This window comes from Dendronephthya gigantea, unplaced genomic scaffold (assembly GCF_004324835.1).
Source record: "Dendronephthya gigantea isolate DGI-Jeju-01 unplaced genomic scaffold, DenGig_1.0 000140F, whole genome shotgun sequence".
Taxonomy (NCBI): Eukaryota; Metazoa; Cnidaria; class Anthozoa; order Malacalcyonacea; family Nephtheidae; genus Dendronephthya; species Dendronephthya gigantea.
Genome location: NW_021163150.1, coordinates 39,240 through 60,492, shown reverse-complemented (window position 1 = coordinate 60,492; position 21,253 = coordinate 39,240). Strand labels below are relative to the sequence as shown.

Here is a 21,253-nt window from a genome sequence, read left to right as displayed (position 1 = left end):
AAGCTTTGTTAATAATTACCACTTGTCAAAGTTTGGTGTTCGTAACGTTTCATTGGTCGAGAGCGAATTTTGATGTCGCCAGCGCGACCTCCGGCGCGACCCCCTGCAGAGTCGCAGCGCCGACCCCCTGCTGAGATAACGTGTTATCTCATGGGAAATGACAACTTTTATCCATTTGAAATTGTCTTTTATCAATAGATATTTCGTTGTTTACCTTGTAGTTTGGTTTTTCTTTGACAAGTGGTATATAATAAAAAACTTATTTACTGCGAACGAAGGAAACGTTATGTTTTGTGGACCCGAGACCGAAGTGTTAAATAATTCATCGGAACGTTACAAATAACAAAAAAGATAAAACGCTCCTTATATAATGATAATCAGGGCACCAGAGTATGTTCACATTATATTGCGTCACTTTCACTACGTGTTGTAGTGTTCAAGCAAAAGCAAAAGCTACTTTTGCATTTCTTTCAGTAATGATTAATGCATTGGCATTTATAACAATGATTTCATAGCCCTAAAAATGTTTTTAAAAAACCCTCAAGGCTCAACGCTTGATGCTGCACCAAATACTTTTCAAGGCCATACATTTGAACGTGCATTATTTCGCCAAAATAGTGAAAATACACGCGACACTTGAAATCGTATTTAACCTTTACACAGTTACACTATTTTATTTATTTAAATAAGCAAATTACTGCAGCAAAAGTTCAAAAAGTAAATCACAACTGTGACCTCACTGTATACCGACTTATATATCACTTATGTCCGTGAGCAACATGAAGTATTGCATGTTTTTTAAAAACCAATTATTTAATAAGGGAAATATTTTAGAAGGTTTCAAAACTTTCAATGGCTGGTAATGGCATTTCTAACGCTGGTAATCTTACTTGCAAATTAAAGGTGCTCAAAGAAAAAATTGAGAATGAGTTGGATGGTGTAATGAAGTTTTGGTTGGAAAATTCTCATGATGCTTCTCATGGGTATAAACATATCATACAGGTGTCTAAAAAAACGCAACCACTTAAATATGCAAGAATATTAATATTGTTCCGGTTTGAACAATAGTTCAGCTAAAACGACTTTTGGCATTTTAAATGAAGGATTAAGAGCCATTTTCAATTCCCAGAGGTGCTTATCTATTGCGCTTTAGAGCTGTATTAATGTTCCTGCATATTTAAGTGTTGCGTTTTTTTTTGAGACACCCTGTATTCCTATTTAACAGCTATATATACTGTACATATATTGTACTTTAGCCAAAAATAGAAACTACATTTTGCAGGCATAAATTTATGCAAAATACTAATCTGGCGTGTCATATAACAGCTCTTGATATCACACTCTAAGTATAATGCTGTGAATTTTGCATAGGAACACAAATTTGGTGATAAACTAAATTTGCAGGTCTTGTAATTGCCTGAAGTGGTCACACTAAAATGTGTCAACAATTTGTAATTTCACACACAAAAAAATATCCTGCGTAAAGTGCATTAAGTACAAGTGAACACTTCTGACTCCCCTGCTACTCCAAGTTCAGTGGATTCATTGTACAATAAAAACATTATTCATGGCTGTTTTAAGGGGATTTCACAATTGTTTGGATAAAAATGGACAGGTTTATGATACAACAAAATACGGATGGTTACAAGGTCGACAGGTAAATTGATTTCTATAATCTAGGTCAAGTGCACAAATAGTTACAGTGCTGATATACATATAGTGCTGACTTGTCTGCTGAAGTTTTAACAATATACCTGGCTGCTGTAATCAATTGTTTCTTCAAAATATAAAGGTTTGGATGTATTGCAAGTTGTACAATACAACACAAAAATATCACACGGAAGAGATTCTGGCTGCAGCAAGAAAAGGTTAGTTTATCTAAAGCATCAAATGTAGTATAATTAACAACTGCCTAAATTATATTTGTTTATCTAAAATTTGAATGCGAGTTGCAGAAATGCTTCTAACAGATCTATGCATGATTGGGGTAAATGAATTAGGACATGGCAGTCTGGGTGTCCTTACGAAGTCCAAAAACAAAACAATTATGAACTGTGCATGATTTAATTGTTGACATGTATTGTGACACAAACCAATTTTGAAAGACAGTGAAACAATATTGATGATACTTGCAGTGGCGTAGCCAGAACGATAATTGGGGGAACGATAATTCATTTATTCGTGATACGCAGGATTAATTTCTTTTCAAATCAATTGTCTTTACAGTCTGTTTACATGAATATAAGAATATGGACCCCCCACCCAATTATCGATGCTCGCTACACCACTGGATACTTGGGATTTCATAGTATCAGGCAGAATGCGAAGTAACTTGATCTTGGGAGAAATAAACCATATATAATGTCACTTTTGCTAACACAGTTTTGTCATGGAAAATACGCATTCTTACACAGATTAACCTTGGGATGAACAAGTGCTTTGCAAAGTGCATATAATTCTTTCAGGTGGGGATTTTCTTCAATCCTACTTCAAAAGGCCTGAGGACAACAAGTGTTATTTTGCAACTACTTGTGATGGAAAACCAATAAAAATGCAGCGAACGATCTTCTGTGAGTGTTTCTACATCATGGCAATGACTGGACTCTACCAGGCAACCAATGAAAGTAAATACAAGGTGAGCGTATGTCACAAGCTCTTGTGTATTTGTTGAGAGGGTCAAACTATTGATATATGGATGCACATGGAATACACATCACAACTCTTCAAAGGTAAAATTTTAATGTGCAACTTTGGTTCATTCATATAAATGGCTCAGGTGCTGATCTAAAACCAAGGGTTAGAATTCTATTTCCTGCATCCATTGCTAAGAACAAATTGAAAGTGAATATAATACATTCTCTGAGTGTCCCTATGTATGTCTAGGATGAAGCCATCTCTGTCCTGTCTTCTGTTCTTCATTGGATTCATGTGGATGACAGCAGCCTTGGAAGACCTAAGTTGACTGGGTCACCTCCAGTGAATAAAATGAGCATTCCTATGATGGTCATCTGTGTTTTAAATGAGGTCTGTGATGACAAGGAAATGGCATCACAGTATGAAGGGGAACTGCAATGGGCGGTTAATGAAATCTTAAAACATGTCCAGGTGCGTCGACTGAATGTGACTGACGAGGGAAGATCGGTTTTTGTCGAGGGGAGCAAGTCGAGGGTCGAGTCGACGTTAATTGTGCTTCCAAATGCGATTCCTCTAATATAAACGTCTGGTGTTGTAGCTCAGAAATATTTGTATCTAGTTTGAATTACACAAGCCTTGTCAAGATACAAATCAAATCTACGGGTGCACTAACTTTTACCTTTCAGAGAAACGGGACTGTTATCTTAGAAAATGTTGATGTGGACGGTCACGAGATTCCAGGATGCGAAGGGCGTCTCATCAACCCAGGCCATGCCATAGAGGCGGGCTGGTTTCTTTTGAACCACGCCCAAGCTTGTGGCGATGATGACCTAAAACGCACTGCGATAGAAAAATTCATAGAATTACCCTTCGCGATAGGTTGGGATTTTGAGAATTCAGGATTGTATTACTTTTTGGACGCTGATGGTTTTTCACCAACGCAACTGGAGTGGAATATGAAATTGTGGTGGCCGCATTGCGAAGCTCTGATCGCGTTTCTCATGGCTTACAAAGAGACAAAATGTTTGAAACATTTTGAAAGTTTCTGCAAAGTAATTCAGTACACCTGGACTCATGTGAGTTCATGTCTGTACCTTTTTATCAACCAATGCTCTAGGTTATCAAGCATCAGTTACACTGACTCAGTCACTCAGATATATGACTCAGTTGAATTAATCGAAAAATCTATCATGAGTATCATCAAATAATCAATGAATAATTATCCTAATTATACCATCAGTACATAATAGACTTGATTATCATTAGATGGTGTAAGATTATGATCAATACAACGATAATTAAATTATCGATAAATCGAATTCGTAGATTATATGCCAGATTGATGATCAGTTAATCAATTGAAAAAGAAAGAACGAGTATATCAGTGGATAATGGTTGAACGGATAACTATTGGAATGATTCATCAGATTCAAGTGTTATAAAAACTTGTCTAGGTATTGATAAAGAATGATTGATTTGAAGTCAATTAACTTATCAACTGATAACGAGAAAAGCCGTAGTTTTAACTAAAAGAATCTGTTGTTTTTCAGTTTAAAGACGATGAAAGTCAAGAATGGTTTGGTTATCTGAATGAAAAAGGAGAAATTACACACAGGTTTAAAGGAGGTCCATTTAAAGGTTGTTTCCACGTGCCACGTGCATTGTTCATGTGCAGCAAGATGATAGATGAAATCATAACATTAAACTGTCAAGTTTAGCTGTGTATTAGACTATTAGCTAAGGTTTTAATAATGCATTATGACTTGAGTGACATCTATGTTTTTGTACAATGTACATAACTAGAAATCAGTACAAATCTTCATCCCAAATAAAGTTGTTTTAAAAAGTGAAAAAAAAAGGCAAAACTTGGCCCTTGAGCGTAACTATCATGGTAAGATCGATTAAACTGGAATATGGTATATTCGACAATGGTAAGGTCCAACTGGGTCCAACCATGGGTCCAACAAGAACAAGCAACAATGAACAATATTCCTTTATCGGAATCAATCGTATGTTCTTCGGCATCCTTCGTTCTCAGTTCGGCCTTCTTGCTTCACGTGTACGAAAATTAGCGATTTTTTTGCAAATTGCTTACACAAAGAAAATATTGAAGAAAATTATGGCTTCAAGACTTATTCGAAGAGTAATTAGCACTCCAAACGCCCCGAAGGCTGGGGGACCGTACAGGTAGTGATTGAAAGAGTACTTGACGGATCTTTTGAGATGATTTTTTATAAAGCGGTGTATAAATATTTTGCAGCCAAGCTATTGTGGCAGATCGTACGATTTACGTGGCAGGACAGCTCGGATTGGACCCGAAGGTAAAATGCTCTTTTGTACTTGATCTGTACCGGCCTTATTCTTATATTAGACTTTCTTGCAAACTATTTTGTACAAGGGAGTACAAGTATTACCGTGGACAAATATTTGTATTTTCGAAATTCCAATAAATTGATTTTACGTCACTTTCGTATAAGATTTAAATTTGGGCCAGCCAAGCCAGCCAATAATTGAAACCAGTTATTGCAATCTGACAGTTGTTCCCTGAATATATCAGTGTGCTGTGCTTTGTAGTAAACATGTGTATTTTGTATTTTTTGCTTTGATGCAGTGTGGGTTTGGGAAACATTACCAAACATTTGAGATTGGCTCCCAAAACTCTCAGTAAAGAAGAGCTTTAGAATTTTAAATGACCCCACATCTTGCAAAAGTATCCATCTCATAGTTCAGATATTTCCCTACTTTATTATACCCTCTGCCTCAAACGGATATTGTCTCTAAATACAAAAGGAACCAAAGGTTAATTTTAAGTTTAATCTAGGAAAATTACTTCTTAGTGGACCTGACCAAACTCCCATATAAGATTACCACACCCAAAGAATGTATTAATTTTGCAATGTTTCTTTAAGTACAGTATAGATTTCTTTGCTTCTTTTGTTCTTGATTATGGAAATTTGTGCATGATTGAAACAAATTATATTTTTACATTGTAATTTTCTAATGGCATGCCATCAGTTGAAATAAAGCCAAGTTTTGAAATCTAATAATGACTGTGATTTTTTTGCTAAATCGAGTTTATATGAATATGAATATTTTTAATTAGGACTCCAAAATGGTTGGCACTGATGTTCAATCACAGACTAGACAGGTAAATCAATGTTCATTTTATGACCATACCAGACTACCACTATGTTAACGAAACAAACTTATAGTGAAATAAAACATTTAAGAAGCATTAGGTCTAGAGGTATTGATACCTTTTCTTCTTATAACCAGGCTCTCAGCAATCTAAAAAATATTTTGGAAGCTGGGCATTCCTCACTGGAAAAGGTTGTAAAAGTTACTGTGTACTTGGCTGATATCAAGGACTATGATGAGATGAATAAAGTTTACTCTGAATGTAAGGACGTTTTCCCTGCTTTGATGTTGCTAGTGCGATGATGCTTTTAATGACTTTGCCTTTGCCGTTTTGTAGTTTTCAAAGAAGCAAGGCCTGCCCGTGTGGCCCTTGAAGTTGCACAATTACCAAAAGTTAGTCTTATTAGCAAACTACAATACAATAATACAGAGGACAAGGAGGTTGGCGAATTAAGCCTAAAGTTGAATAAAATCTTCCTGACATTCCTCTTTCATAGTATAAAAATAATGAAAGCTCTCCTTTCACCAATTTTGCAATTTGTGTTGAATTTTTTTTTATCTATATAATCAACATATTAAACAGTTGACAGCCACCTTGGTGCCAAATGATATTTACCTCATACCACTTCTGTTTCTTTTACATAGAGTGCTCGTGTTGAAATTGATGCAATTGGTATGGTTGGTGATGTTGAAATGGACAATGCACAGGCAAATTTGTAATGTTATTATGAAAGAATAGCATACTATATGTAGTAGAGTGTTGATGGAAAGTGTCCAGATTGGCACATTAAATACAAATGGACCACATTACCAATACCAAGTAATGCATTTTATGAAAAGGGAAAAGGCATCCTAGAATCCCGTGTGTAGACTAGACTCTAAGTTTGTTCACGCACCAAATCTATGCCTTATCATAGTTTGAAATATTCGCTAAACAATTCTATATAAGTCATTTTTTGAGCTTCTTCTGGTTACCTTGTGTGTTTTAAAAGGAGAGAATGTCTTTCCTAGCATGTTTTTCATGTGACAGTTTCGTTTTAAACTGATCAGCCTGATTGGTCAAAAACGAAATTCTTCCTTGGCAAGTAATTGTTGATTGCATTTTGTCGGGATGCACCAACGGTCGCAAAATTTTTTGCAAAAGTTTAACACAACAAAAGAACGAAGGAAGTAAAATCTCTTTTCTTCAAAGAACGTTAATTTTCTTCATAGATGAAAATACCCCCTATTAATATGAAGCAGTTTTGCTTGAAGAAAAAGTGAGTTTTTATTGTGAATATAGGTAATGTTGTCTCGCAATTAATTTACACATTGATGCAATGTTTATAGCGTACAAAATGATAGTGAACCTTTACATGGTCTTTGAATGCTGTATACAATATTTAACTAGAATATGCGTATTTACAAATAGTTCGTGCCTGGCTATAATGCCATTTAATTCAATAGTAGTTTTGCAATAAGATAGCCCTACTCCCCAGACCCTTCTTCGGCCGCAGGTTCATCGGCTGCTGGCTCGGGGTTTTGTTCATTTGCAGGCTCAGCTGCTGACTCTTCCTCAGTCCCTTTTTCAGTTTCCTCTGGCTGTGCTTCCGCAGGAGTTGCCGCCTCTTCCTCAGGTTTTGATTCATCTGCATTTGCTTGTTCTGATGTTTCAGGATCAGCGGTACCAGTCTCGGTATTTTCGCATTCCTCAGGCGCTTTGGCCGAATCTTCCACTTGACTTTCATCCTTTTCCGCCTGAGCTTCGCCGCTTCCATTATTATCAGCGGCATTATCGTCGTCTTTTACTTCATCTTGTGCAGGTGCATCGTTTCCTGCTGAATTTTCCGCGGGCTTTACGTCCTCTTCCGAAGGCTTTTCCGTGTCCCCTTCTGCTGGTTTTCCATCTTCCGAAGGTTTTCCGTCTTCCGAAGGTTTTCCATCTTCCGAAGGTTTCCCATCTTCCGAATCTTTTGCCGCGTCTTCCTCGGTAGGGTTTGCATTTTCCTCCGAAGGTTTGGTCTCTTCCGACGGCTTCCCGTCTGTCGCCGAGGTTGCCTCGACGTTTTCCGAAGTTGTCTGTTCGTTAGCATCATTATCAATAGACTCAACGTGGTTTGCCTGCTGGCTGCTTTCGGGCGCATCACTGGGACTCGCCTCCGGATCGCTAAACTTTTCGACCGCCTCCTCGCCGATGGGACCCTCCCGTTCGTCCGCAGCTGGCTTCCCAGCTGTTCCTAGAAAAAAGCAAAAAAAATATTTGATCATTCTGGATTAAAAATAGACGGGCACTAGATTCCCATTATGACGTCCACGACTTGCAGTATTTGCACAACGCGATCCGGCTAAAAGAATGATGATGGGAATATCGATTTATTAGGTGTAAATTAGTTACATATTGATGAACTCTTGGGAATGTACCAATATGATATTTATTCCCCTATAGGGTTCTGAGTTACACGTATTTAAAACTATCTTTTTTTCCTATTAACTTTTTGTCTGTGACATCCCTATTTGATCAAACGGTTATTTTTCATATAAAATGAAACTGGCAAAGAAAGTTCGCTCGTGTGAATGGGAGCAATCCTTGGACGCATCTTGCTGTAATGCGCAGTCTCACACACCGACAGTCTGCAGTCTTCATCAAATGAATAAAAATATACAATAAAATAAGTCACTTCATATAGATAACCATACACAATAATTTTCAATTGTTTTGATGCAGATGAAAAATTCGCCCATTTGGCTTCAGTGCGAACAACTTGTTAAAAGAATAAAGAAAGATGTTTTTAATCAAATATTAAAATTTTTCATGTTTGTACGTGCATGCAGCATGCAATACAGGCGGCTTCGAGCACACACAATTGTCAATATTTTACGCGTTACCATAGAGACTGTCCCACGTTTGTGCCGATAAAACTAATGATTTACGTCCGAATCAGGGGATGGCTCCTGTATTATTAAGTTTGTTTGATCAATTCTCCGCGTCAAACGTTTACAAAACAATGTTTTGGTTGTTTTAGCAACTACGCTGTGTTTATTGTCTCACGGCTTGAAAATATCCTCCATTCTTTCAGAGTAATTTATGATATGCTTTGATCAGATGTTCCCCCTAATTCGTATTCTTTGTCTTATATAATGAGCTCTATTTTATGAACATTCAACCGAACTAGAAGCTTAATTTTAACGAAGAAATAACTTTTCTTTAAATCTTCTTCTATTTCGCTTAATAAAGCATTAAGCTCCATTCGCCGCAATTGCGTAGACGTATGGTGTTTAATTTATTCCGAATGGCTGACTTTGATGGCTTGAAATGACATTGCATGCTGTTGGAGAAAATATTTGCATGAAGGTGTTTATATTACAACGTTATTTTAGCATGTGCCCTTTGAGCTTACGAACAAAATTAAACCAAATACACGTCAAAAAGCTGTGAAAACAAAATGCCAGATATATGTCAATCCTGTGTAACGTACGAGGCTGACGCAATGCTGTAACTTTGAATCTCTTTTATCCGCGCGAGACTTTCGAAGAATTGGGTTTTCATACATGCAAACTAGTGTGATTCTCCATTGAATATATACCACAGGTTTTATGATGCATTACGATCAGGACTACGAAACAATACGTTACAAACTTACAGTGGCAACGTCAAAAATACAGGTTGCCATGACACAAAATATAGAGGAAGAACAGCATTCATTTTCCATGCAGTGAAAACCTTACTCGCGTTTATCGCGTGTGTGTAACGAGTTCAACTTAATTGGAGTATCTTTGCACATGTACTTTTTCCAGAAACCAGACAGTATTACAAAATATGGAATATCTGCGGTTTATATTACATGCGGTTTTCATGCACTTGGGGTTTTATATAATATCAGGTAGAATTGTACAGAACTGATTATATATACTCATCATTAGTAGACAATGATAATTCATACAAAAAAAAATGAATCAGAATAAATATGGGAATGGAAGGCGGTATAAATTAACGTCGATAAGGAGTTGTTCTGATAAGCAATGCTTAGTCTGTCATGAAGCTACATTGTCTGTACACAACGCCAACTTTTGACCCTGTGAAGTTTTTTTATGAACCATATATGCTTCTTACGTGGGGGAGAGCGTTTTTTAACGTTCCGGTTTTCATGCATTGACAGAAAACAACGAAAATCAATCCAGTTTAACAGTTTAGACATTGCCATTGGTAGCAAAATCACATACATTCATGGAGAAGTTTTCTCGCGAGTCACGTTTGGAAACGCTAATATATACGCCTTCTCACGTTAAACGATATGTCAAAATTCTCGTTACACTATTAATGTGTAAGGTCAGATTCCTCAGGCTTGGACACTCAGTAGCAAAAGTGTTGCTGAAAAGTCGAACGAATTGTTTGGGAAAATTTAATGCATGTCTATGGTCCTTCCAGTGGGTGGTAATGTCGAGTATATCATATCTACTAATCTTTCGTGCGTCAATGCCATTGGCTTTGAACCCAGAATTGAACTCGCTTGCACTTTAAACATGAGATTGAACCATTAAACATGCAAAAACTGCGATTAAAGTATTTGCGAAATTCAGTGACCCGGTGAAATGTCCTCAGAACCATGTTGAAACTGGAGGCTCAGACGTTTGCACAGTCGGTGCGTCGTTACGGTAACAGTGTGTTTAAAATTTACGGTAATTTTATTAAGTACATCGCCGATGAATTTGTAAATTGTAGCTTCTAAATAAAACGAACTCTTGCATGAGAGAGAAGTCTAGTCCACCCGGAATGAATACTGTTGAAAATTAGCACTATAGTGTCCTTACCGCAATCTATATAAAGCGAGATACGAACTCTATATACCCCTGTACTTTTACTGAATATAATTCATAATTTATTTAGGGTAGATATGTATAAATAGCACAATTTTCTCAGGCGCTGTTTAAAATGAGATTAGTTGCTATAGCCTCGTCAATATCCACATGCTTAAATATTAAGCATTTTTTCGTCTAATTTTAAAAACCGCAATCATGCTACTAGAAAAAGATTCTCCAAATGGGGGGCTAGATTTTTGTGTAAGAATATTATATCTATATATATTGAAATACACTGGGCGAATCCCGACGCGAATCCCTGTCAATCCAGATGGCCATAGTAACCAGTTGTTCAGTCTTAGCCTTCCGTGCATTAGTTCTCTATAGATCTATGAATTTAGACGCACGTATGTTTAAATCTCGACGAGTTAGTACATATACCTGGGTCTTTTGCGCCGTCTTCATTTTGCGGCGAGATTTTGCGATTTTGACCTTCAGTTTGATTGTTATTCGTCTCGGACGAGAGACCAGGTTTCCCTTGTGGCGCCGTCGACGCGACAACCGCAGTAGCCGACCTACTGTTGCCACAGCCCATAATTTCTTACTAACAGAGCTTACGCGTTGCGATTAGTCTTTCTTCTGATCTAATAAAGCGATAATCTTCTCGTCGCTGGCTTTGCAAAGTACACTAAAGTTGTCCGTTTGATCTTTTGATGTTTACTTGTACGGCATCGAAACATTCTGATTATATATGCGACAACTGATTTAGGACAGCTTTGCGCCATCTGATTCGCTAACGTTGTTTACCCGTTGCCAAGCGACGCGTTGGATAAACACAGTTTAGTGAAATAGTGGTATTAAGTTTCATAGCATTGCCTTCCCATGGATGCGGTGGATCATGAATGAATAAAAATGTCCTCAGTACTTGGTCACGAAAGCCTTCGGTCAAGGTTCGATATATTTTGTTACACGGCTCAATTCAAGGCTCGAATCGCGATTTTTAAGCAGGAGACCGTTGATAGATAAGTTCGAAATATGACTATGATGATCAGAATGAATTAAACTACATCTTCTATAAGTTGAGAAGTCTGAAATGTATACTGCGAAATGTACAAACGAAAAGGCTGTAGGAATCGCCCGAGTTTGGGGCACGTTTTTTCTCTCGATAGATGCAAACAAGTCAATAGTTTTGAGTGTTCTCATGTATAAGTGCCCTTATTTAAACATCAACGGACCAACCACTTTTTCACATCTATCAAAAGCAGAAAATGACAGCGAAAATTGTGCATGAAGCCGCTTTCTTACTGCCTGAAAATATTTGAATGATAAACAGTATCTAATGGTAACCAATATGCTTTCAATCCATGACAGCAATATAGAATAACGATCAGACTAATTTAGATAATTTCTCAAATTATAGTCAATTAGCCAAATGTGGAGACGAACGGCTGCGACCCCATGCCATTCAATGACCTTCCCAAATGTCTTCATACTGATACCTCACCTAACTACCGGGATATCATGATGAGTAAAAGCTCGGTCAGAAAGATCAACTAACAAGTGCAAGCTAGATATACAGTTACTTGATGTGGTCTGATGTGTTCCAATGATGTCAAGATAGCTTGGTTTCAAAGTAAAGCGCCTTTGGGTAAAAATGATGTACGTGTACGGTAGTACCCATGTACCTGATCTGTGTGACTTCACTGTGGTGTAGTGGACCGGAGCTAGCCTCCTCCGCAGGCATCTCTTATGTATTTATATTAGGCATTTATATTTGGCTTGGGTTAGCTGTGTCAGGGTCTCAGGTAGTGAGAAAAAAATTTGCGTGAGATGCCTGCCATAAATCGAACAAAATGGACGTGTCGCTGTACCTTGTGGACTTGTCACTGCACCCCGGGTCCCCTAAGTAGTTTTGCACTCTAATTATATATTCACGATTGTCCTTCAATGCGAAGGATTGAAAGAAGTTCGAAAGTAGCGAAGCTTTGAAAATGTCTTTTACAGTATCTCTCCCACTTTTTCCCTCGCCTTCCCCGACACAGCTAAACCAAGTCAAATATAAATGCCTAATATAAATACATACGAGATGCCTGCGGAGGAGGCTAGACCGGAGCACAGCTCTCCCCAATGACCAGCCTATTCCCAGAATGCAAGGCGCGGTAAAGAGGACTAGGGACTAGTCTGCCCAATGACAAAAAGGGAAATGCGCTGGAAGTTGCTTCCCCCGATGGATAGCGGGCTCTGGTTTCGTGATTGCATAAACCGTGGGAGTTAATACCCGTCGATGCTGAAAAAATGACCGAAGTATTATTCATCTTATGTGTGGACATGTGATCCTTTGTAATCCGTCGACCGTCGCGCATATCATGATTCGTGGTATTTAGCATTCGAATGAGCAGTGAACAACTTTTTTGCGCTGGACATCGTAATTGTTTCTATTATTAAAAAGGACTGACCATGGCAGAATTCAATGAACCCGACCAAACCGATACTGTCGACCTGCTACAAGCTTTCGCCAGCTTTGACAGATTTCGAACTATGGTAAATACGCTCTTGACTGCTTTAGAAAGCGCAAACTCGGCGTCAGCGACTGTTCTCGCCCTTGAAGGTCTCTTCCGCATTGAGGATGGTGTTCAAAGCCAACAGTTTTCATTGGATCCTTCGCTTCGCCTAAGAATACGCAAAGTTCTACGTCAATGGCGATGCAACTCAAACCTGGAGTTTGCATACGTGATAGTAGGCAAAAGAGTGCCTGATATTCTCAGAAATCTTACTATCTTCGCGACCTTCAAAATCCCGTTGTTCGTCGATGATTACGGACAGAAGAAATTGATGAACATTTTTAACGACGAACAGCTTGTTAATATCGATATTGATTTGCAAACACCAATCGTACACGTGACCCACTGCAGCGAAAAAGAAAATATTTTGAAAGCTCGTAAGTTCGTACCGAGTGATAATAAAAATATCATCGCGGGAACGTGGTTTTCCCCAGAGAATCAACTTGGTTGGCCACCACGCAGTGTTTATGGAAGTTGGGCATTTGAGACGACACTTGAGAAGTTAGGCGTTGAATGCATACGTCAAGGTGAAATTGTTTCTTACAAAGACGAAGTCAATTTTATTCTATACGCTGGCAGGAGAGATGAAGATGAATTTGCCGTTCTATGCCCGAGGAAGGCGACTGACGAGGCCGCTAAAGAAATTCAAGGCAGGGTGACCGCTTATACTGCCGTGTCTATATTCGTACCGTCAGAATTTCTGCCAAACCCATTAACATTTGACAACGCAATAACGGGTCCATTTAAAGTTCACCACATCCCTTTTTGCGTGCGTGCCTTCCGCAACTTCACCAGCTGTCAAGAATTAGATGCATGACGAATGAAATAAAGTGGTAACAACGTTCTTCACAGAAGCCTGTATATAGTACATACATTAAATTGCAAAACCTAACACTGTAAGTGTAAGACAAGGTTGATTATACATGTTAATGACATACAGAGTTGATTCAAAGTAATACCATTGATGAAAAACAGAATTATAAACTTAATATGCTTAGTTAACTGTACCCGAATCACGTACAAGAAGTCTCCTCACTTTCTCGCAGTTTTTTCAACTTCGTATTCTATGACTATGTGCGGTCTAATTGTTCATGTACCGATGTATTTTATGAACTTTTATTAAATTTTATGAATTTATAGTGTTTATATCTATATTATGTGCTTAAATTATTTTATTACAGGACCCCATTGAAAAGCACCTCGATCGGACTGGGTCACATGGGCCAACTGTTGAAATATAATTTCTATATCTAGTAGGCTGTTGTGATTGGAGGGAGTCTGCATGGCTGCGATATCTGTCAGCGGCTAATCGCCAAAGTTATTATTAACTCCATATTTAACCAGGATACGCTGGATACCCACATCACTGAAGTGTTTTTCAGTTATATATGATTACGTGATTCGCCACCAACATATATGCAAGCCTGGTCCCACTCTTCAAGTGACTCAAGCTTATTCTAGGGTAACCTCTAGAATATTCCTGCATCGAGTAAAGTGCCAAAAATCATAATTGATTTACCCTCACCTATTCCCGGCATTACCATCAGGTATACACATTAACCCAACCTCGTACCCAGGGTCTTCGTGGAGCGTAGGTAAAAGACCCTGGGTACGAGGTTGACATTAATCACGCTTGCTCTTGTCAGCTACCTCTGTAGCTCAGTGGCAAGAGCATTGCACCGGCATCGCAAAAGCGTAGGTTCGATTCCTGCCGGAGGATCTATAGTTGACTCATTTTTCCATCAACTATTCCTGGCTTGAATTTGAAGTGTGTATAATACCACTCGAAATTAAGACCCTTTATAATACCACTCGAAATTAAACCACTAGAATATTCCTGCATCGAGTGAAGTGCCAAAAATCATATTTGACTTTGGCTTAGTTCATACGTTTAGTCGCGTTGAATGCCATTCAAACAACATATAGTGGATTAGTGCATTATTATTTCATAACTTCCCTCATTCAGTGAAGTTCCGAGCAATTATTTGGATGCATGTGAAATATCTTTATTTATCTAAGCAGGCAGGTCAGCAGGACCATACTTGAACATCGCCGGGGGGGGGTTTCATGCCTCCCAAAGCCGCTACAAGCAAAATTCTCGAAAATTGGACAATCAAGTCAACTACCTTTCATATGATGGAGTTTTCCTTTGAGATATGTGGCAGCAAAACTAATCAGATCTTCCGGCTGTTCAGCCAAGATTTGCTTCGATAAGTCCGCCATGAGTGTTTCAAAAGTATGCGGAACGCTTATCTTTGTAGGCGCGTAAGATACAGACATATTGTAACAATCCTCGTTAATTTCTAACGCCTTTTACATCCAATTTTTACCAGCAATTATGCATCCTTTTTTGAGTTTTTTCGATGATTGTTGTGGTTTGCGCGCGCCAATCATTTAGCACGTCAGCAAACGATGTCGTCATTCGAATCGTGAATAAATTTTTGAATAAATTAAAACTCCTTATCCGGATTTACAAAGCCAAATCGCAAAGAATATAAATATTACTGCTCGGACAGATAATCAGTAGTTCAGTGTGTTAAAATGTTGGCTGATGCACAATTGGGCATTTTCCAGCTCTATTAATTTTTTACCCTCTACCAAAGGGTGAAAACTTCATTGAGTTTTGAAATTTCTCAAACAATCACTATCGGTTGATTTTTTCAAAATACACATTGGCATTGCAGCTTCTTCGCAAATCAGAATGGTGTAAATGCCTGAGGCAGGCAATTATTACAGTATTGACAAATACGATTAAATATATATGTATACCTCAGACCAACCCTTGCATATACACAATGTGTGTTATGTAGACCACAACAATGAAAGTAAAAATAAAATGAAGTATAATTAACCCAATCACGAAGCAAAACTGCATCAGTAAAACTGCATTCCAAATATTCAGCACTGTTTTTATAGTATATGTCGTGTCATAGACAGTCCAGAAACGAGTAGTATTTATTCTAAAAACTACACACAGCGCATCTGCATGGATCATAGATTTGTTGCAAGTTAAACAGCAGGCTGTTACACAAAAAGTTTTATAGAAATGCTTAATAAAGCTACTTTTGACGCTGAAATAATTACAATAGTAATTACGAATAGTCCAGTCATCATCAATGGCACCAGCGCTGATATAAACAAGCTTTCGGTTACTGTTTTACGATATCATTTCAACAGTAAACTGAAGTGTTTCAGCCTTGCGAAAACGTTTCTTTTTGAAAGACGAAGTCAAAGTGTTCTATTTTTTTCCTCTCGGCCTTAGTTCGTCCATGCAACTGCGAAGTAAAATCATCGGTTTTACGGATGGATTGAAGTATTCGTGTCCCTGAAAAAGATGTGAAATATATACAATCATTTAACGGTGCATGTGCAGTCTTGCTCGTTCTTACGACATTTGTTAGTGTATATTTCATGCACAATACCTTTGACCAGTCGTAGCAGACGGAGTAGGCGAAAATGGTACCAGACGAGTCAAAACCACATGCGGATATTGGTAAACTTGCCGCAGGATCTGAAGTCTAAAAAGAATAACACGGAGCATTTTAGTGTCTTGAAATCCGATCAATGCATCAATCATGCAGTTTTACTGTACAGGAAACACGATTTGTCAGATGAGCCCAAACGTACATGTACTGACTACCGTTTTAAAGACGTGTTTCTAAGCAAAAGTTAAAATACAAACTAATGCAAATACCTTTAATTTCGTACGAGCGTCTTTGTCCCAAAAACTAAACTTGCCGTCTGATCCAACGGTCGCTAACGTGCCAAATTGAGGATGAAATGATATGCCGTTAACCTGAAACAAAAGAAAATATTCCACTTGGTTTTCCATCGAAATTTGTTGAATTACGTGCAGGCATACATCAGCAGTGATGTATTTCCTAAGACAAAAGTCACGGTATATATGGACCAATTACATAATAGACCAACTTTTGATTTAGGTGACAAAAAAGGAATTTCCGAAAAGTGCATACAAAACTTAGTAAGATTGCCAAGTTTGGCTGTGAAATATTGTAAAGTACCGAAGATATAGCCATGCGAAGTTGGTGAATTTTGTATACTTTGTATTACGACCGAACGTGTGTAACTAAATTAGTTACACGCTTCCGGCCGTAGTAGAAATGTATACAAAATTGGCAACTTCGGATGGCTATATATTTCGTACTACTTGAGATTTTGCAACCAAACTTGGCAATTTAACTAATTTTGGTATGCTCTTTTTAGCTGTGGTTATTTATTTCCTGCTTGTCACCTAGATCTGAAGTTAGTCTATTGTGCAAGTGGTCCATTGAAACGACTTGAAATTCGTACAGCGTATATATCTTGCATACTACTTGAACTGGTTGTATTACTTCTGTGGCATTTGAAAGTGAAATTATCTTTCCTGAAAAGTTACAGAAAATGACTTGAGAAACGATTTAAATACACAACGTTTTATGTGTCAAGGTTTCGACTCACGGATTTGTTGGATTAATATAATGGATTGCCACTCTTCCCTCAACGGATCCCAAAGCGAATCCTGTTGGCTGGTGGTTCTTATCTTTGAAAATCGTCACACAACGGTGCTACGAGAGAAATTTATTTAATTTATCACATCACGACCGACTGAAACAGTGAATATCACTTGCACTAGGAATAATTAAGAATACGTAGTATTGGACAAATGTATTTTGATCGCCATTAAAACCATTCTGTCCGTGAATATGACTTTACTGAAAATTTGTCAGGTGAAGAAAGAAAACGGCTACACTGTGCAACTAGTTGACATCCTTTTCTTCAACCCATCATTGAAAAACACGTTTCATGCATATGCAGCCTTTTAGGCAAATATTGCTTCGGTTTGAACAAGCTTTCTTACTTGATATTTCAACGGAGATTCTATTTTCTGCAAAATAGAAAGAAAAATGTCGATAGCAAATTTGTGGTCGAGAACGTTTACGGCCCCAGACCAGTTTCAAAGCAGTTAAGAAAACTTGTCACTTTTCACACCTTAAATTCACGTGGTTGGTTATCCAATTGGTAGCAAAGGATCCCTCGTTGGGCCGTGCCAACAATCGCCATGGGATATACAATGTCTGCACAATAGCATCGTTCTGGCAGTTGAAATGTCGCAACAGGGGTTGCCTGTCGCATGTCCCAGAATTTCAGCGTCTTGTCCCAACTTCCTGTTACTATACAGGAATAGTTAGGTGCTTGGACGAAATTCACCGTTTTGATTGGCTGGTCGTGCTATTGAGAAAGAGAGTATATTTTTACACAGCAACACCAGCATGAGTTAAATACATTGTGTTGCACAGTGCTGTTCCACCAGACTTGATTAAAGATATAATATTTGTCTCAATAGCTTCAAAATCATTTATCCATTAGTAATTAATACCTGAGCAACAACTGCACATTGATTGCTACCTAAATCCCACATTTTACATTGCTTGTCGACACCTGCTGTGAACACCTTGCTTCCATCCTTCAAAAGAAATAATTTGTATTCCTTGTTGTCTATCAAAATTTCTGCTATACTTGAGGCGGTAATCTCATATAAATTGGGGTTATGCATGGTCTTGTCGCTACATATTATGGGTTTCTGAATTGATGTTTCAATGCACCTAATACTAAGTAATGTGTAGTTCCAAATGGTACTGTGTGTTCATGGGTTAACCCTATAACCCTCTCTTACACAGATTGAAAACAACTTACATCATGCCAACAGCAATCTAAAATTGGCCCTTGATGTGTTTGTTGTGCTTTCGGGACAGCGGCATTGCTTGTGATCTCCCAACATCGAACCTATTTCAAAATAAACCAAGACATTCAGCAAGTTTATTTAAATATAAATTCAGGTATAGGTTTTAGACCCACTGTTGCAAATCACCATATTACAAGGGATATGTGTTAAGCTTTGAGATTTGCATGAAAAAAAGATCCTTAGTGGACACATTATATTCATATTATGAATAAAAAGGGTTTTTCAGTGCTGTTAACTGTTTAATTAAGGGGTGACTTAGTGACTTTAGATAATTTAGCATATTTCATAAGGTGATAAATTTTCCTCCCATGTGCTGCATTTCAGTGTTGGCAAAATAACTAATATCACTGGTTCATCTGGAGTTCATTCACAAGTTTGTGTAAAGTAGCTTCGAGAATATACCACAAGGTTCATGGTTAACCATGTGTGTGACATAATTGAGCTTTAGTGAGGGTGATAATGTTTAATAATATTTTGCAAGGGTGATGATTTCATATTTTCAGATGGAAGAAAATTCCGTTATAGAGGTTTTAAAGTTTGAAAAACCCATCAGTAGTTTTTTTAAAAATTTCCAGTTTTTCAAAATAAGAAAACCTAGACAGAGGGGTGGGTGGTGGAAACGAAGAAAGAACAAAACAATACGTATGTATCTCGTTTTAAGAGTATATACATATGATAATAACACAACAGAAACTACGTACATCGTTTGCCCATGAAGATGCGACAAAGAAGTTAGCTTTAGGACTGAACTTTATAGCGCTGACACTATCATCCGGGGGGGACGCAACTTCCACATCCTTCATCGGATTTTGTAATGTGCCTAAACCAAGGCTCAACGGCATTTTACTGCCAATGCTGCTGGTTGTGCTTCCGAACGTCGATCCAAACATTTTAAATTTCGACAAATATTGCTCGATTTTTCCGTGTTGGCTGTAGTATGGACCATGAGGGTGAACGTTATCTGTGCTTGCTTGATCGTTTGTTAATCAATTTGATACCGCTGCCCATGGTTAACGTGTGTGGGCTCAGGTGTTAAGGTTGACTGAAGCAGAGCGAGTGACTAGTGGTGACTACATTAATTACAGGGACCTAAAGATACACCAAATCTACGACAGATACGTGATATCACGTGAAGTAATAGCTATTGTAATACTGTCTTCACTTCCACAGTTTCACTACAACATAACTAATTAGAACTGGGTTTCTAATACTACCGGCTGATTTCATGTCATGTCTGCGTCGTAGATTTGGTGTACCTTAAGGTCCCTTTAGGTCCCCACAATCATTCACCTTACATGTTTACGAGAATATATTCTCAAAAGACGTCAAACGTCAAACGATAGTTTTGTGGAGCCAATCAAATTTCGTGTAACATCAGACGCGTTTGACGTCGTTAAAGGTCAATTACATGCGAAAATGAAAGCCTGTCCAGTCTTGCCGGAACTCGATGTTGACACAAGTCCAGTGATTCGCTCTTGGCTTTGCTTTTTCAAATCTTTTCATACCGTTTTCGGCAGACGTTGTCTTTCTTACTTTCCTTGCTTGACTGGAAAGATTGCTTTATGCTTTATGTCAACCATCGCCCCCCCCCCCAATACGCTTTCAAAAACATAAACAAATGAAATCAAAACAAAACATGAAATCTTCTCACTGCCGTACCGAGAGCAATTTGATTGGGGAGAAGTGCTTTTCATTAATTTGCGACAAATCAAAGCGAATAATTTACTAACAAAGCTCTTGGCGGTTTTTTGAACATCCGACAAAACGGAAATTTACCCCGAAAGTGAAATTCAAAGTGCAGATCGAATCTTGTGATAACAGCTAAGACCCCGCAAGGGATTGAGGTCAGGTGAAAGACCTTAGTCATGCTAATGCAAGATGTCTCCGTGTTGGCAACCGCTCACGAATTCGCAGCAAGAACAACGGATTCAACGACAACCTCGATAACGGTAAGCTCGTAGCATGACCACAGAGGCATGCATGACAGCATAGGATGACAGCTAGCTTGTTATTGGTGAAATCTCGCGCATCTAAATTAAATTACGCGATGTTATGTTTAACAATTTCCGCAACGTAATAATAATAATAAAAAAATTGAACAACCGAATGTTGTGTGGATTGTAATAGTTCAAAATTTCAACGTGTCTTCGACGAAACAGTCTCAGTTTCGACGCGTAATCCACATTGTTGCGTCGCAAGTTGATTTTGAAATTTGCTCGGCGTAACATAAATTAATATGGTATTTTGACAATTTTCCATGCAGTTTCGTATAGATTTGTGTAGAAAAAAATCCTCCAATTTCGCACGAATCGAGACAAAATATTACTGGCGCACAAAATAGCAACGTTGCTGATTGCTCTCAGTTAAATGTTCATCGTATATACATATCGAAAAATGTTAT

At 38.1% G+C, this 21,253-nt stretch overlaps 5 protein-coding genes across 7 annotated transcripts; 3 read left to right on the top strand and 2 right to left on the bottom strand.

Annotated features, from left to right (window-relative positions):
- The first annotated feature begins 833 nt into the window (after positions 1-833).
- On the top strand, positions 834-4,470 carry LOC114536549 (N-acylglucosamine 2-epimerase-like). 2 transcript variants are annotated; one of them, XR_003688465.1, is made up of 8 exons: positions 834-983; positions 1,582-1,657; positions 1,793-1,868; positions 2,466-2,635; positions 2,884-3,105; positions 3,321-3,710; positions 3,961-4,088; positions 4,185-4,268. XR_003688465.1 is itself a non-coding variant. In XM_028557893.1 (7 exons), the coding sequence occupies exons 1-7, from the start codon at positions 853-855 to the stop codon at positions 4,350-4,352; spliced, it is 1,233 nt and encodes a 410-aa protein (XP_028413694.1). In that variant the 5' UTR covers positions 834-852; the 3' UTR covers positions 4,353-4,470. The 2 variants fall into 2 exon arrangements, 1 of the variants encoding a protein (XP_028413694.1); XM_028557893.1 differs by lacking the exon at positions 3,961-4,088 and having other exon boundaries at positions 4,185-4,470.
- Positions 4,471-4,677: 207 nt separating this feature from the next.
- Positions 4,678-6,582, top strand: LOC114536583 (2-iminobutanoate/2-iminopropanoate deaminase-like). 2 transcript variants are annotated; one of them, XM_028557931.1, is made up of 6 exons: positions 4,678-4,821; positions 4,895-4,955; positions 5,738-5,782; positions 5,911-6,034; positions 6,110-6,165; positions 6,418-6,582. In XM_028557931.1, exons 1-6 carry the CDS (start codon positions 4,754-4,756, stop codon positions 6,490-6,492), a joined length of 429 nt encoding a protein of 142 aa, XP_028413732.1. In that variant the 5' UTR covers positions 4,678-4,753; the 3' UTR covers positions 6,493-6,582. The 2 variants fall into 2 exon arrangements, with proteins under 2 accessions (XP_028413732.1, XP_028413731.1); XM_028557930.1 differs by having other exon boundaries at positions 6,110-6,213.
- A 442-nt stretch (positions 6,583-7,024) lies between these two features.
- On the bottom strand, positions 7,025-11,266 carry LOC114536546 (nucleolin 1-like). The gene is made up of 2 exons (XM_028557890.1): positions 10,990-11,266; positions 7,025-7,988 (listed from the first exon to the last, which is right to left on the bottom strand). Exons 1-2 carry the CDS (start codon positions 11,141-11,143, stop codon positions 7,240-7,242), a joined length of 903 nt encoding a protein of 300 aa, XP_028413691.1. The 5' UTR covers positions 11,144-11,266; the 3' UTR covers positions 7,025-7,239.
- A 104-nt stretch (positions 11,267-11,370) lies between these two features.
- Positions 11,371-14,217, top strand: LOC114536545. Its single transcript, XM_028557889.1, has 2 exons — positions 11,371-11,498; positions 11,969-14,217. Exon 2 carries the CDS (start codon positions 13,006-13,008, stop codon positions 13,924-13,926), a length of 921 nt encoding a protein of 306 aa, XP_028413690.1. The 5' UTR covers positions 11,371-11,498; positions 11,969-13,005; the 3' UTR covers positions 13,927-14,217.
- A 1,747-nt stretch (positions 14,218-15,964) lies between these two features.
- On the bottom strand, positions 15,965-19,828 carry LOC114536544 (mRNA export factor-like). The gene is made up of 10 exons (XM_028557886.1): positions 19,554-19,828; positions 18,804-18,893; positions 18,487-18,573; positions 18,099-18,338; positions 17,968-17,994; positions 17,568-17,674; positions 17,421-17,493; positions 16,804-16,905; positions 16,532-16,627; positions 15,965-16,434 (listed from the first exon to the last, which is right to left on the bottom strand). Exons 1-10 carry the CDS (start codon positions 19,740-19,742, stop codon positions 16,348-16,350), a joined length of 1,098 nt encoding a protein of 365 aa, XP_028413687.1. The 5' UTR covers positions 19,743-19,828; the 3' UTR covers positions 15,965-16,347.
- Between the last annotated feature and the right edge of the window lie 1,425 nt (positions 19,829-21,253).

Coding starts and splice junctions, on each gene's coding strand:
- LOC114536545 (XM_028557889.1), top strand. CDS start 13,006: ATGGCAGAATTCAATGAACCCGACCAAACCGATACTGTCGACCTGCTA.
- LOC114536549 (XM_028557893.1), top strand. CDS start 853: ATGGCTGGTAATGGCATTTCTAACGCTGGTAATCTTACTTGCAAATTA. Junction 2,636..2,883: donor CCAATGAAAGTAAATACAAG/GTGAGCGTATGT, acceptor ATGTATGTCTAG/GATGAAGCCATCTCTGTCCT. Junction 3,711..4,184: donor TTCAGTACACCTGGACTCAT/GTGAGTTCATGT, acceptor GTTGTTTTTCAG/TTTAAAGACGATGAAAGTCA.
- LOC114536544 (XM_028557886.1), bottom strand. CDS start 19,742: ATGTTTGGATCGACGTTCGGAAGCACAACCAGCAGCATTGGCAGTAAA. Junction 18,574..18,803: donor TAGATTGCTGTTGGCATGAT/GTAAGTTGTTTT, acceptor TTTCTTTTGAAG/GATGGAAGCAAGGTGTTCAC. Junction 18,339..18,486: donor AATGTGCAGTTGTTGCTCAG/GTATTAATTACT, acceptor CTTTCTCAATAG/CACGACCAGCCAATCAAAAC.
- LOC114536583 (XM_028557930.1), top strand. CDS start 4,754: ATGGCTTCAAGACTTATTCGAAGAGTAATTAGCACTCCAAACGCCCCG. Junction 6,035..6,109: donor GAATAAAGTTTACTCTGAAT/GTAAGGACGTTT, acceptor GCCGTTTTGTAG/TTTTCAAAGAAGCAAGGCCT. Junction 6,214..6,417: donor ATAATACAGAGGACAAGGAG/GTTGGCGAATTA, acceptor TCTTTTACATAG/AGTGCTCGTGTTGAAATTGA.
- LOC114536546 (XM_028557890.1), bottom strand. CDS start 11,143: ATGGGCTGTGGCAACAGTAGGTCGGCTACTGCGGTTGTCGCGTCGACG. Junction 7,989..10,989: donor AGACGGCGCAAAAGACCCAG/GTATATGTACTA, acceptor GCTTTTTTCTAG/GAACAGCTGGGAAGCCAGCT.